Below are 16,482 nucleotides of genomic sequence, written 5' to 3' on the forward strand. Positions count from 1 at the left end.
CAGCAGGAACTTTGCCATGGATACAGGGGATCATCTGCAATGCCAACAACCCTTGTTTCCGCTACCCAACTCCTGGGGAATCCCCTGGTATTGTTGGAAACTTCAATGCCTCCATGTGAGTCTGCCTGCTTTTTCCTCATGTCTGTTCTTGGGGAACATGTGGAAAAGGGGTATTTGAAAGTCTCCAGCTAGTTGTGCCACCTGACACTGAAAGTTTTGCTGTTTCTTGCTACCAAGTTGAGAGGGCCTAGTGGAGAGCTGGTAGGTGTGCAGTATCCCTGAGTCCAAGCAGTCAAAGCTCTTAGTGAATGAAAAACTCTGCCTTGGCTGAGGACTGAGTCCCTCTTGGCAGCTGCTCAGAATTTGGCCCAAAAAAAGGCATATGCTCTTTTATCAGAGACTGTTTTCCCTGTTAAAGAACCTCTGAGGCAGTTGAAGAGCAGCTCTGAGGAATACTCCCTGGCATTTCTCACTTATTACTGGCTAATGTGTTGCAGAAAGCTCACGTTATGGCCAGCTTCTGCATACCCTGTCCTGCTTGCTGCATTTGTACTGTCAGGTCAGTTAGGCTTAAGGCAGAGTAAAATGCATCTTCAACCTGGAGATGCATTTGAAAGGAACAAGGACATACTTAAACTATTGTGCTTCTAAGAGGAAGCAGTTTACAGGCCACAAAAGGCTCTCTTTATCACAGTCTTAAATAAATGCTTTAAAATGCATAGAGGTTTCCAATGTAACTTTTCTTGACTTTGCATTAGCAGCCATTTCTTATTAGGCTCCGTGGATTGTCCCAGGGTAGTCACTGAAGAAAGGGCTTCCTGTACTGGAGGGCAGTGGCATAACTGAAAGGGACTGAAGTTTGGAACTGGCATGTAAAACTGTATCGGTGGATGCTGGCTTACAGAGCTGATGACTGCTGGTTGTTTTTGTGTTTTCCTGTCACCAGTGTTTCCCGCCTGTTCTCAGATGCCAAGAGGTTACTCTTGTACAGCCAACAGGACACGAGCATAAGGGATGTCCAGAAGGTCCTGGGAAAACTGCGCAAGCTGGGAAACTCCTCTGGCTTAGGTAATGGCATGCTAGAAAGAACCACCTACATCTGACGTTTCTGGTCTGGTTGATTCTGTGTGTGTGTAAATTTCTGAAATGTATGGTAATGGGAATGTGTGTGGTTATAGTTTACAGCTCATCAAACCCTTTCCAATCCTGCAGAAGTACCTTAAGCCTTTCCTGTGTTCAGAGCTTTGTGTGCTCTTTAGCTTCTTCAGTGGAAGAGAAAAGGGATGTCCATAATGCCAGGAAAAGCAGCTGTTTTGGATGTGAAATTACAATCCTCAGCCCACTGAAGTCAGTTAAAATGCCGACTTTCTCAGAGGGGTCACTGGAATGTGTCTTTTTGGAGAACATTAGTTACTTTGCTGTTTTGTCAGTGAAGTGGTGGATGCAATCAATACAGGTACAATTTAATGTTCTGCCCACTGAACTCCAGAGGGAAGTGTGCTGGAAGGACACAGATGAGGAAAAGCTGATCTTGGCCTCCAGTTTACAAACTCAAAGCTGATTATTATCTGACAATAAAGTCTTCATATGCCTTGGGGTTTTTTTGTTTGTTTCTGTACGACTGTTCGGTGTAGGATACATCATTCTCTGCTATTGTCTGGCAGGATTTTGAATGGCAGGGTCCAAAAGAAATGTTTTGTCTTGGGGGCTCACACAGCCCTATTTGCCATGAAAAATGACAATCCTTCCATTTTTAGCTTATGTGAGAAGGTCAGGATATGCCCTCCTGTCCTATGCAGGTGGATAAGTGACTCATGTGGGATCACCTGTGAAGCTTACAGCAGAACTGGGACATGAAACAGCTCTGCTCAGTCTCAAGAAATGTGGCAGATCTCTCATTATTGCCAGGTCTCTCTGACATGGCAACTTGTTAGAGTTTCTTGGGAATTCTTCTCAGAAAGATTATTTCTCTTGGCTGCTGTGTTAGTGCTGCATATGTCTATTGGAAGTGATGGGAAGTAGTAATTTATAAAGAAATACAGTAGGGAAATAGAGCAGGGAACACAGCCATCAAGTGCCTTCACCTGCAGCCTCTATCCAAGCGTGTGGAGCTCTTTGAATGGAGGTGGTATTTTAGTGTTTTGTGAAAGTTGTCCCTGGTTATACAGTTGTGGTTCTTCCTAGCTCTCTTCATTTGAGCAAGGCTCAAGCAGGCTCCGGGAAGAAAAGTACCTGCCCTGTTGTGATATGATTAGTTTCGTGTCTTACACGTACCAAATATATTTTTAAGGCAAAGATGGTGTTACTGGATTTTACACTTTGTGCCTGCAGTAGTATCTGCAAGTTAGTACTTCCAGAGAGAGTAGACTCTGGTGTTTTGTGTTGAAACATGCAGTGAACATCAGATGTGACATTTACAAGAAAACGATCAGAGCCATGAGCTGAATCTCTCATTGCTGGGAAGGTTTGAGGGGGAGGAGTGATTCCAAGAAGCATTTTGCATAGGGAGTGTTGTACAAGTCGAAAGCCAGAAGGTTCCTATTTCTCTAAAGACTAGCAGAGAGACCGCAAAATTAAGCGTCAGATCGGTCATCAAAGATTGTATATCTGTATTAAAGTATTTCAGATTTCTAATAGAAAAGTCAAGCCTCTGTGTCATTAGAATGAGAGACTGCCCATTGTTGGTAAGACTTACAGGGAACAAAGCCTGTTTGTCCTTCTCATGATACACTCATTTACAAAGCCTCCAAGTTGGGGGTCCCTGCAGCCTACTCCTTGGCTGCCTGATTCATCTTAGCTTGCATAAAATAGAATCCTGTAATTTCTGTATTTATGCTTAGCAGTACTTAGACTCCTGTGGAAGGAAGGAAACTACAGGTCAGCCCTTCAGCTGCTGTTGACAATGAGGTGTGAGAGATGTTTTTCTCTGGGGCATTTCTTCCAGTGACTCTGGCAACCTAAGATGACAGTGGGAGTACGTATCAGATCACCTCCAAACCTGAAAGCGCTGCCTTTATCACATGTATTTCCTCAATTACCAGGAGGGCTAGTTTTCTGATGAGGTAATTATTTAGAACATTTCGAATACATCCTGTTCCAGCTCTGGCCTGGACCTGAAGCCACGTGGATCAGTGGTGCAGATGCAGATTTGCAGCTCATGTTTTCCCAGTGGCAGGGGCTGTGTGCTCCCTGTTGTGTGATGTGGGCTCTGCTTGGAGTCTTTGCAGCTCCCTCATCCCCTCTCATGCTGGTGTGATATCCTACTTCCGCACTCTGCTGCCTAATGGCTTTAAAACAGGCTTCAGGAGGTGATATTCCTTTACTAGCATACAAACTGGAGCTGTGGTATAGATTTTGTTCTTATGGTAGAACATGCATATGTGTATTTGGATTCAGATGACTGAATCTGTTTAGAGAGCATTTGCCAAAGTCCTTTCATGTCAGTCTTCTTTAAAACCACCCTCAAAAGCCAGCGTTCAAGGTGTGACTGTTAGTGTTGTATGATCTGAACTTAGGTCTGTGCTGTACCCTGGGAAAGGGAGACTTGCTTAAGATGACAGGATGCTTACATATGTGCCTGTAAGACAGTGTATTGGTTAAAGACAAGGTAGGACACTAAGATTTTGTTCAGGCAGTACTGTGCGCTTGTGCCAACAGGCTTTGTATCTCAGTCACTATTTGATGAGATGAGGGGTAATCCCTCATAACAGGGCTGTTTCTCCAAGCGTTTGAGGAGTGCCTTCTGTTCTCTGCTGCTCTGAGCTCCAGAAAAGTTCTCTGGTGGAGAGAGACAAAGGCGTTATCAGCAGGGAACAGCCGCTTCATGTCACACATTTTCTGGCCAGGGTGAAGTACAAACTGGTGGTGTGTGGGACTTCAGCACAGGGAGCTGTCACACTGGTATGGGCGCTGCTGTGCTATGGCCTCTCAGCAAGCCTTGAGCACTGAAATCTACATGCAGGCACACACATACCTTAATGTAATCAATTTTGCAGGCAGGTGCCAGGTGCCCTGTTACATCCCAGGGCTTGTTGCATCTTTGTCCAGCAATGTCACCAAGGTCTTCAACACTCCTGATAAGGCAGATTGCAAACCAGAACAGAGAGTCAAAGACCTTGGTGACAGCACTTGCAAGGGCATGGCATGGCTGCTGTGATTGCCACCTGCAGTAAATTTGGCTCACTGCTTGCAGGCACTGGGTTTGCAATTGGCCTCAATGCCGTTGTAGCAGAGGATAAAGTCTTTGCAAGAAATAAACTTTTCTCCTGTTTGAAGGGTGGAGATACAGCTTGCTGTTAGCACAGAGGCACACTTTCTTTATTTCTTCAATTTCTCTGCTGTGCTCCCAAATACTTTTGTTCTGCAGTGCCCTGGGGTAATAAATCAACAGGTAAAACTAAAGCCACCTTGTTATTGTGAACAGTTGCACATACAAGCCAGTCTAGCTGCTGGTATTACTTAGTTTTCAGCAATCCCAAAAGGCATGTTTCTGTTTTTCTAGAAACAAACCCAACTAAACAAAAATGAGGCAAAGAAATAGGCAGTGAGAAACATTGCCTAAGAAACTGCATAAGATCTCAGATTGTTATTCTTCACATGCCCTGATTTTTCCCAGTGGTTTGCTGGATTAGTATTGGTGGTTGTGTAGAAGAAACGTCAGCTGGGTGGCATCCTGTGCCAATGTTTCACCTTGCTGCACAGACAGATGTTGGGATGGGAGTTTGCAGCCTGTCTGGTCACTGCTAATAGTGCTACTGTTATTTAACAGGTAAAGGATGTTGAAGGGCTTATTCTGAAGAGCAGCCTTGGGAAAGGCTTTCTGGTGGTGTGTGTCCTGCTGTTCAGGTGTTCAAGGTGTTCAGGGAAACAGGACATCGCACATTATCTGCTAGGTGATGTTAAGGTGATAGCTAACTCCCTCCTCAGTGTCTTATCCCTAACACAAATGACCTCACACCTTCAAGGTAATCATTCAAATTGATTCTTATACCTGCCTACCTCTACTGAAATTAAGCTCATTTCCTCCCTGATTTCTCTTGGGAAGTGTCCTAGCAAAAATGAGCCAGGCTAGAATGAGGACTAACAAACCATACATCCAGGTGGCTTCCACTCCTGGAAACACCTGCAGATGCCACCTGCAGGAAGGCGACATTCCTGCCATTGGATATTTGCATGAAAATACACAACTGGGTTCTCTGATAGAGATGCTTTTCCTTTAGGCTGGGGAAAATGCTGCTTAAAAACGCTGCCCTGTGGTATCAGCAGAGAGATCTTGACTCACAGAGGTGGGTAGGAGGGCTGCTATATCTTTGTGTTTTCAGTATGGATTACTTTGCATTAGCTCTCAGCAGAACTCCCCAGGACATTCCTGGGTGCTGCTGCCTTCCAGTGCAAAGCATCCAGCCAGGAAGGGGAGCCCGGGACTGCATGGGTACCAGCGCGATTTCTGCTTTGTTCAGGTGGAATCTGTTGGGAGGGAGGAAGTCGAACAACCTGCCAATATTGGGTACTTGGGTTGCACAAAAGGTTTTGCCATGTTGATCATACAGGAGATTCAGGTACACATGGCAGTTTTCCCACATTTGCCTAATATTTTCTTTAAGTCTCTGTGTTGCTGAGCAGAAACAGACTTGAGTGTCCTTAGATTTTTTTTGGTAAGCAATTGGAAGTTGTGCAGGCAGCTGCATATCTTCTAGAAAACTTTTCCAAAATGTTCTTGGAAGGGCACTTTAAGTCCCTTACTACAGGTAGTGGACAGGGTCTCTTTGTGCATCCAATGGGTTTGTTACTTTTTCCTGTCTGAAACTGGGAGGCTGACAGTCGAGAGATACGCAAAGGTAGAGAGGACTTCTTGTGTCAGTGTGGCTCCTGAGTTGTGTGTTGGGCAGTTAGCTATGCAGCTTTTATTAGTGAGGTGGCATGATATTTGTTGAGTTACACATTTGGCCATTACCACTTTCAATAGCATCTATTTCTGCTTTCCTTAATATTTTGAAGCCAGAGATGAGATTAAAGTAATAAAATGATGTTGATAGAGATTTAGGCACAAAGGTCTCCTGCAGCATTAAATCTGCTACCAGGAGAATCATACTTGTTACCCATGGGGTTGTCCATGAAATTTCAGAGGTTGCTTTGTCTGTAGCAGCATTGTTATTGCATGACTTTGCTTAGAGGTTGAGTTGGGTAAACAGATACAGCGTAATGCGCATCGCTGTTGTCTGATTCTGCAGAACTGGGCTCTGGGGCCTGGTTTAGTTGCTTCCCTTCTGCTGAGATGCTTTTAAAATAAGAGGTTTAGAATTACACCAGCTTGGATTCTAGGTAGGTGTATATGGATACGGGAGGGAAAGACTGAAATCCCTTTGAAGGTAGAATTGAAAAACCCATGCAGTGTTATGTTAAATCTGGCCTTGATGTAGTGCCTGCACTATGCTAGGCGACAGGAGCCTGAGCAAAACATTTCTGAGAATCCTATCACAGAAGACTGTATATGAATCCAGTTAAAAACATGTGAGGACAATCAGAAGTGTGTCAGCATTGGTCTGCACTGGTGAAGGGCTGCACTGGCAATTTGGTTACTTTAAGACCAGCTAACCTGATGGTGCCAGCTAATGGTTTGCCTGCAGGGAAGCAAGCAGTGCCCATATCTACAATTAGCAACACAGCTATTCCAAGGGATTCCAAATCTCTGTACCTTAAAGGCACCATCTTTATCATGCTCTTAACTTGTCTACATAAAGACATCATGATAAAGAAAACAAGAATTCCTTTCTGTACTGGTCACTGTATAAGTAATATTGGCATGTACTGGAGAAGCACGACAGTGTTCACAGCATCACAGAAGCACAGAATATTAGGAGTTGGAAGGGACCTCTGAAGATCATCCAGTCCACCCCCCCTGCCAGAGCAGGATCACCTAGACTGGGTCACACAGGAACGCGTCCAGGTGGGTTTTGAATGTCTCCAGAGAAGGAGACTCCACAATCTCTCTGGGCAGCCTGGTCCAGTGCTCTGTCACCCTCACAGTAAAAAAGTTTTTCCTTATATTCAGGTTGAACCTCCCATGCTCCAGCTTGCACCCATTGCCTCTTGTCCTATCATTGGACATCAGAGAGAAGAGCCTGGCTCCTTCCTCCTGACACTCGCCCTTTACAAATTTAGAAACATTAATGAGGTCACCCCTCAGTCTCCTCTTCTCCAAGCTAAAGAGACCCAGCTCCCTCAGCTGCTCCTCACAAGGGAGATGCTCCACTCCCTCCATCATCTTTGTGGATCTGCACTGGACTCTTTCAAGCAATTCCCTGTCCTTCTTGAACTGAGGGGCCCAGAACTGGCCACAATATTCCAGATGTGGTCTCACCAAGGCAGAGTATTAGAAAGTCTTGGGTGCTTTCTTTAGTCTCTTAAAACTCTTCAGCCTGGTCTGTCAACACCAACTTTTATTTTGAACCAGCAAGTAAAATTGAGAGTATTAAGTAAACAGTTACGTCTTTCACACTCTCCTATTATCTCCCTCTTTTTGTATGTAACCTTATCAGTACAGCTTGCTAATACCAGCACTAAGTTGCCTAAAACTTATTCTCAATGTTAACTTCAAATTGAATTTTTCTGTTTTCCATGCTGACACAATTTCTGAATTTGTTCTCAGTGAGTTCTAATTTCAAAATCTCAATAAAATGCCAAATTTGTGAAAGAATGCATTTGGTTTATTTAAGCTGCAGTCTGACGTTTATTGAGAGTGAGATAGAGACTTTTCACATTGAGCTTGCTCTTAGTAGTCCCCTAGGAGGTTTGTACCACAGTCTTCTGGTGAAAAGTTCAGCTTTCTTGGGGAATTTCAATGGGGCTGAGCTCTCATGAGAGTGGTGATTATGAAATAGCCACAGTTGGAAAAAGTCCTGTCCACTTTTTTGTGTCTGACTTGGTACTGAGGCCAGTGCCTTATTTGGATCTGACCTCTGTATCTCTCAAGTTAATATTCAGCTTTGGAGCCTTCTCTAGTAATAATACATTTCATCTTCAGTGTGCATTACAAACACTTATTACCTAATTTTTACAGCATTCCTCTGAGCTAAATAAATAAACAGCTGCCAAGGATCTGTAGCCCTCATTCTGAAACACAGTAGGATGTGGCAGTTTTCAGTGTAGTCAGGATGCAATAAAAGGTGATGGCTTTAAAATATTGTTGATGTTGAATCAAAGTTCATTTTTACCTAGTCAAGAGGATAAGAGCACTGCTTGACCTGAATTTTTTTAAAATCCATGAAAGTTCAATTTTTGTAGACAGCCTTTTTCATGGGAAACAGATGCTGTTCTATTGCAATATTTTTGGTCATAAAATAAGTGAATATTAATGCCAGAATCCTGGCTAAAATCAAACAACATATTATACCTCCTGTTGCTAAATTTCTTTGCAGCTTCAACAAACTGCAACATTCCTCACTTCCAACCCTCAGGGTTTTGGTTTTTTTAGTGTTTCTGTGTTCTATCAGGTAGTGGTTGTCTAGTTTGAGATGTGTTTTTAGTTCAGGTTATAGGTTTTATGCTTGTATCATAATTGGCATATGTTTTGTTTTCAAAATTCTGGAAAAATTCGATGAAATTAAATGCAAAAGCTGCAGAATTAAAAAAATAGGTATTTTTATGTATTAAATAAATCTTATAATACTTGAGTTTGTTCAAAACTACTTACTATTTATGCTTGTGTGGCATGAAATCCTCAGCTGATGAAAAACCGGTGTAGCTCGGAAAATTTAGTGGAATGTAGTTCATCTGTTAGCTGAAGGATCTTACTCTATCTTTTTTTTTATGCTGACCTGGCAGCACTAAGCTATACATGGAGGAGATTCAGGCTGATCTGTGACACACATTTTCTGTAAACAGCCAAAGCTTCCTTCCCCTTCTGATTTAGTTTTAGTTTTAAGGGTGGTGCAATAAAAGACCCTTTTAAGAGATTGTAAGTAAAGACTCTTTCTTTTGCATTTGGTGTTTGGTTTTCCGTCCCTTTTTCTTCTAAACTTATCTTTGTTATAGGCAAATACTATCTGAGTTAGTCCTTAGATTAATTTTTGCTTGACACTGGCAAATGATTTGGCTACAGATAGCCAGAACTTAATTAAGCATAAGCTATTACGTCTCAGGAGGTCCTTTCCTTGTACTTCTCCATCTGTTTAATCAGGTGGAGCTGAAACATAACTGGACCATGTCTGAGATCCAGATACTGTACTCAGCACACACGTATTCCAGAAGGATATTTGCTGATGGGACAAAGGCAGCTTACTGCAAATATCTCAGGTCTGAGTGCTTGTTCTGACTTGTGCCAAGCAGCTGCTTAGGAAAGCAGTAGCTGTTGTCTACCCAACAAAATGTTGCTTCAGAACAGTAGAAAAATAACTGCTTTGCCATTTGAGACGAGATTTGGACATGAAAGTGTGTTGTCGCAGCAGCTTTCATCCTAGCAAAAGCATAGCTGTGTGATGACACTGTCAGCAACCATCAGATATCACTGCTCACCTATGTTATTACCCTGCTCTGTACGCATACTTGCCCACTGCCCAGCAGGTGGAGAAAAGTGCACCGTAAAGCCAGAGAACAGAGATCAAGACAGTGGACTAGCCTTTTAAGACTACAAGTGTCTTCACCTACCTGGTCCCTTTCCTTCCTTTTCATTTTATGTCTTGCTGCTCCCTGAAGAAAGTGCAAAGGATTTCACCAGTGTACGCATATAAACAATGCAGTACACATTCAGCTTTCTTCTTCTTAACTCCACTGCTTTGGGACTCTGGTACATAGGACCAAGTTCCTAAAGCAACAAGAGTTGCTACTCCGTTCTGTGCCTGCTAATAATGTTCCCGTCCCCTGTGTAAAACATAACAGATGTTGATACTGGTTCTCAGACTGCTGAGGCTTGGAGCATCCCTACGTGAACAGCAGTATAGTATTGCACTTAGGATACAAGAGACATGATCTGTAGCCAAAGCTCTATGTGAATTTGGGCAATCCATACCTACTAAGCATCTGCTTTTCAGTCCTTCCCAAACTGAGAAAGTTCCTTAATGATTTGAAATGCTGTTGCTCAACAGTCTTGATTCATACTAGTGAAGGGACTGAATAGTTGCAAAGGTTGCCCTAAAGTAAGCAGAGAAAACATAATGTCTTCTTTTAGTGCTGGAGCTTGAGGGGTTTTTTTCCCTTTCCTTTGGACTTGAATCTCAAAAGTAAAACCAAACTATTATCCGTAAGGATAACTTTCCAGTGACCAACTAAATTGAAACATAGGGAGCAATCATGGGAGGTTGAAATAATTTAGACGTAGGTATGTTTTCAGCATAAGCAGATAGTGTTTCTGCTTAAACTAGTTAAACTACAGTGATGGGCTTATCCTTGTTAATGTTTAGCATTTTCTGCTACCTCTTCAATTGGTTTGACCCTTTGTTCTGAGGTGGCCTCTGTTGTACACTAGCTGAGGGGCATTAGGACTCGGCACTAAATCCAGAAGCGACAGGTCTTCCTGAACGTAGGGGAAGCAAGAGTCACTATGATCTGCTGACTGCAGACTTGATATCACATTAAACTTTACAAGAAGTCAGATGTGGGTCAGTTTCCCTGAATCTGTCATGAATGAGAGGAAGGGAGCTGTGGCAGGGTGAGGCTTCACACCCAAGGGAGGAGTAGCTTTGTCTTATCAGCACTTTCTATGTAAGGTGAAGCAAATACAAGTACAAGACAGTTAGGGCGCTTTGGTCCTGGGCAGCTCTGCCTGCCATTTTGCTTGAGATTCATCATTATCCTTGCCATTTTTCCAGAGGAAGCCTTTCAAACTGGATAGCTGGTGCTTTGATAAGTTTAAAGTAGCATGATACTGCTGGAGTGATTCTGCCTGCTTGTTATGGGGCTTCAAAATTATTTTGATGTAGATGTCTTCCATCTGCATTTGAACCAGCAGTTTTCTGGGTGCATGCTCATGTAACCAGCTCATGAAAACCCTTCTGCTGTTAGTAACAGTCATTTGTTAAAAACGTCCAGTCTTGCTTTTTCCTATTACTTGAATTTCCACTGAATTTAAGGTCACTTGCTCAAATACAAGGAATTCTGGACAAGGTTCTCCTTCATCACAGCTTATACTTTCAACTTCTGCTTAGGTCCATGCTTTTCAATAGCATAATGTCATTCCGTGTATGCACACAGCAGTATTTGCCATTAGAATAGTGTTATGTGGCTGGATGTGACCATGGTGCTTGTTTTCCAGTCTTGCCTGTTGGTATTTTAGTGTTTTACTGTGTCTGAGTTGGTGTTTTGAAACATCTAAAATCTACATATTACCTAGGGCATGAAGTGCTCGTGCAGTCAAAATCCAATCTTAACAGCAAACCCATACTTCCTGCCTCTTTAGAATCACTTTTCTTTCTCTGAGCTGGATTTGACTTTCAGAGTTCTTCTCCATAGCCTGTACCAGCCCTAAATATGTCCTCTGTACCACTCCTGAGAATAGTTTTGTTGCAGGTACTGTATCTGGTCAGATGTGAGATCCATCATCTCTGTGACTGATAAGCCAATTCAAAGGCTGAGGAATTTGTGGTTTGTCCACATTTTGTGATAATTAGCAGGAGAATTTTCAGCCACTAAAAGCCACCATGCAATTTGGAGCTCTGCTTGGGATTTGCTCCTTAGAGCAGTACAGTGAAGATACTTAGGATGTTTCCTTTAAGCCTGCTTCATTTTTTCCACTGTTAGAAGCCTGAGTATTTTTTTTCTATTTTTTTTCATTGGCAAGATGCATTTCACAGTTGTCTGTGCTGATAACAGAATTTGGCTTGCAGCAGGGTGAGACTATCTCTTCTGTGGTGTTAGGGAGGTGGCTGGGTGCGTCCCTCTGCAATCAGAAGCTCTGCAGTCTGCGCTTGCCGGCAGGACTGCTGATCACCAGCCTGCAGCTTTTTCTTCTGTGGCTTGTGTCTTCGTTTTCTGATACAGAGTCTTTCTGTTGTCCTGTGACAAACAATGATAGGACAAGGGGTAATGGGCACAAGCTGGAACACAGGAGGTTCCACTTAAATTTGAGAAGAAACTTCTTCTCAGTGAGGGTGACAGAGCACTGGAACAGGCTGCCCAGAGAGGTTGTGGAGTCTCCTTCACTGGAGACATTCAAAACCCGCCTGGACGCCTTCCTGTGCAACCTCATCTAGGTGTTCCTGCTCCGGCAGGGGGATTGGACTGGATGATCTTTCGAGGTCCCTTCCAATCCCTAACGTTCTGTGATTTTGTGATTCTGTGTATCATACCGGAGGGCGGGGGGGGCTGATGGCATTTGGGACTTAAATACTACCCAAAGAGAGGTATGAGCCCTGTGTTTTCTGCTGATTTTCCATCCAGGTGTGAGGTAGGATCTCAGCTGCCTTAAATGGGCTCAGCGTGCTTGAAACCAAAATATCCCCAGTGAAGGCTAACCAAAGTCTAGTGTCTTTTGCGTGTACCAGTACATGGTGTCAGCTGTGCTTTCTGCCAGAGCAGTTGTGCTGGCCACTATTTCTAAATTTCCTCTAAGCAAAAATGGTGACTTGTAGAAGAGTGGAGATGCTCTCAGTGTCTGCAGTCCCAAGATGAGAGGGAGGGCCTAGGCCTGTCACAACCATTCGCTTTCTCCCAAGGAGAGGTCCTAGCTGCTGGAGATAAACAGCAGGCTGCCTCCTCTCTACTCACATCACCATTTGGCATGGGCAATACATGAAGATGACAGGATCTGGTTAATTGGGTGCTCACTTGGGTCTTATGTCTGCAGAGACAGCACTGGTACACATCTGATGGACACAGTACAAGGCTGTAGCCTACCATAAAAAGCCATGGCTGCAGAAGGAATAGCACTGCGACTGGGAGCAAATTAGGCTTGTATTTTCACACTAGCTGATCCTGCACAACAGACCTGCTGAGCTGCTTGATATCTTGTCAGCAAATCAGGGTACAGCTGTCCAGCTTGTTCAGAGGACAGTTTTAGCTCCTGCCAGTATCAACAGGGATACAGGCAGCTTTGAGAGTTGTTCCCACCACACAGGGGAAGAGTGTCTTATACGAAAAGGAAAATTAAAACACTGTAATTGCTTTAAAAAAAAACAAACAAAAAGAAACTACCAAGTTAAAAAATGTTATTTTATCATGCTTTCTGGATGTGTTGTCCAAGTTAGGAATAAAATGAGGATGAATTAACATTTCCTGCCTTACCAATCCCAGCACTGGCCCATCTGAAAAGTTTCCTTTTCACATTGTAGGTGGGGGTCAATGTTGTAACAGGCTTCAGCATTAGGAGATCGCTGTTTCCTCTGGATGATCATCAATTCTCAAGTCATTCAGTCTTTGGTTCCACTGCTGAACTTGTTTGAAAGCCCACTTTTAGTTTTATGGGAAGTGGCTTCAGACACTTTTTGTCTATAAATGTAATGAGTGGGAAAATCAGTTGAGGTGTTCAAGCATACCTGTCATGTATTCCTGAGGAATGCTTCCTAGATACTTCATTGAAAAAGTAGTGCAAAATTCTAGTGCATGAGGTAATTCTGCAGCAGCACTTGGTTTGTCTGCCCTAGTCGTCTGCCTCTGTGAGGGTTTGCTGAAAGCTAAGGCAGGTTTCTGGCCAGAGTTCTCGTAGTGGACACATGAGCTACCAGTAAATGCTTTCAGCTACTAGAGCTGGAGCTCCAGCTCTCAGTCTCAAATTCAGCCCCTTCATGTCCTTGTATCTTGCAAAAACCCCTGTTACTGTGAGTATGACCAGTGAATGAGCCATTTCCTGGATGAAATAGGCCTGTGTGACCAGGAGCCTCGTGACCTTGTCCTCTGGTTGTTCCTGGGTGCTGTGGAGCGATATTGCACAGGCTTGACAGCCAGCTGTGCAATTGGGCTGACATGGGCGTCTGAGTTACTGTACTTGCGGGAGAGTGCTGCAGAGGTGCCACACACCCACTTACCTCTTTTGGGCACTGGTGGAAACCTGCTGACTCCAGACAAAGAAGCTAAAGCTTCTTGTGCCCCATCCTGTCTCACTGTTTCATCTTGCTGGCTTGCCTTTATGCTGCTGTTGTGGAAATGATTGAGCAGTCTCTGTAATGGGAAATAAAGGGTCATAATTTAACACCAGTTTCTCTGTTGACTTGATGCTTGGCTGGGAGGAATGCAGTCTTAGACAAAGTCTAGTAAATCCTCCAACTGCAATGGATATGCAGAAGATAACATGATTGTTTTCTGTCTTGCATGTTTCTTCAGTAGAGAATGAAATCCCCTGAAGATAAATAGTCATGTCAGTAGATGGGATACACTGTCCTGCTTTCCTTTTAGCTTCCGAATTAACTAAGGGCATGAACTCCCTTCTCCCCTTTCCTTCACCCAGTTCCTTATAGAGACTTACGGCATGTGAAGCTGGGAAGTAAACAGTAGATCTGACTGTCACATTGTTTTCACTGAGCTTGTTAGTTTTAAACTAGCTGAAAATGTGGTTTATTGTAGATTACGGACACAAGCACTTTGGGCAGAAACCCCACAAATTGAAGTCAGACCTGGTGAGCTTTGTGCTCTAAGGTGGATTGGGATATGTTGAAATACCACTTGCATGCCTTTTATTTTTAGAAAGCAGTATTCACAACATTAAAGCTGTAGCCACTATTTTTGTCGGGTTTTGTTTTTCTACCCTGTTGTTTAAAAGATGTTGTACCATGAAGTATCTGGAGGGAGGTATGAGGCCTCTGTGCTTTCGAGGGAAGCAAGAAAGAATTGGAGAGAAGTTTGAGGGGAAAACTCTTGCTCTATAACCTGTCCCCTCAGGCTTTTTTGTCCTACCTGTATTGCTGGAAATGGCCACTGCTTACTGTGGGACCTGTCATAGTCGTAGTTAAGATCAGCACATTAAAACTGGTTCCCACTTGTGGTTTGTCTTGCTCTTTCCTGCACTGAGCCACTTTTTGAGCTTGTGAAAGTAACTGAGGATGTGTTTCCAGGAGGACGACGCTAAAAACCTCTGATTGTGGAGCATGTATGGACCGTGGACACTTTTCTTCACTGCACAGTCAGTGCTTCAGTTCTGATCTGTATGGAATAGAGACCCCACATACAGCCCTGACTTCCTATTTTTTATAATGAACATTTTTTGTTTTGCTGTTTGATTTAACCAATAATGTAGCAAGTATGGAGGTTCTGTTTTTCTTTCTTTTTCAGTCCCACCACTGAATCAGCACCATGGTTCATGTCAGATCTGACTGTCTTTGAGCGTGATTGCTCAGTCTGACCTCAGGTTCGTCTCCATGTCTGTGCCTGGGTCTTGTCTTGGTTGCTGGGACCTGAGGTTTCAACCAGGAGGCAGTACCCTGTGGTGGTGATGAGGGGTCTCTGTGGGACGGTGGCTCTCCTGGTTTTCTGCTGAAGATGAAGAGGGAAGGAGAAGCTGCATATCCATGTCAGTAAAAGTATGTGGAGAGACTTCTCTCCAGTGTACTGTCTGGATGCTGCAGCTTCATCGCTCTGTGCCAGCTGGCTTGTTATGGCAGACCATACCAATGCTCTTGGTCAGTCTCAAGCATGAGAGAAGATGCGTGAGTTAAATATGGTGACATATTTTGCCTCACGTTTTTTGAGTAACTAGATAATGTGTCTGAGCTTTTATGGCAGGAAAAATATTGCAGTAGTAGGCCTCTGGTTGTAAAATCTGTTCTTCTACTCCAAATGTTTGCACTATTAGGTAAGCTTGGTATTAACCTTCAAAAGACTCGACTGTTCCTTTTGTTTTCTATTTTTGGAGGAGTTCTTTTAACTAATGCTCTTGTATTTCCTTAGGCCCTAGTGGGCAAGCAGTCTTGAAGGAGAATGTTTTTGAGAGGAAACCTCTATTATTAACTCTTGTCTTTTTGAAGTATCCAGGACAGGAATTCAGTCTGATTGTAGTGTTCGATGGTTTTCTGTGGTTTCATGTGCAAGTTGTTATATGTGCCTCCATGGTTGAGGCGGATTGCATAAGACACTGAGCCACAAGTGCTGGAAGTAGGACCAGATGGGGTGGGGCAGAAAATGTGTGATAAGAAAGGAAGGATTACTTGTTTAGGGCACTGCAGCGAGACCATGGTGTTGGGATTCAGTCCCTTGGTCTCAGAGAGATTCCATGTGTGGTCATGGGCAGAGAAGCGTTATGACCAGTGAGCATGGGTTCGTAAACAGCTGGCTGGAAGCCAAGCATTGTCCCACAAGCAGTTTTGGTAACTTTATGTTCTGTTCCCTTCGTGTTTTCCTCCAAAAGATGATGAAAGCTCCTTCGGATGTTTGTAGGAGTCGCCTTGGGAGGAAGGCAGCTTTGATTTTCAGCAAATTCTACTGATGAACAAATCCGATAGTCCTTAGCATGACAAAAGGCAGAGGAGAAATACCCTGTTAATGCTGGACTGTTTAATTACACGTGTGGATGACAGCAGGCTCTTTGTTACTCCCCATCATGATTATAGACAGGCCAGCAGG

General features: G+C 43.5%; 1 protein-coding gene across 1 annotated transcript in view; it reads left to right on the forward strand.

Moving 5' to 3' along the window:
* ABCA1 (ATP-binding cassette, sub-family A (ABC1), member 1) overlaps positions 1–16,482 on the forward strand; it is a 76,591-nt gene that overhangs the window by 10,548 nt on the left and 49,561 nt on the right. Inside the window, exons 4-5 of the mRNA XM_010181945.1 lie at positions 1–115; positions 947–1,068. Of these exons, the coding sequence (XP_010180247.1) occupies positions 1–115; positions 947–1,068 (237 nt within the window). The remainder of the gene's footprint in view (positions 116–946; positions 1,069–16,482) is intronic.

The sequence above is a fragment of the Mesitornis unicolor genome, unplaced genomic scaffold (assembly GCF_000695765.1).
Source record: "Mesitornis unicolor isolate BGI_N332 unplaced genomic scaffold, ASM69576v1 scaffold26083, whole genome shotgun sequence".
NCBI classification, from domain to species: domain Eukaryota; kingdom Metazoa; phylum Chordata; class Aves; order Mesitornithiformes; family Mesitornithidae; genus Mesitornis; species Mesitornis unicolor.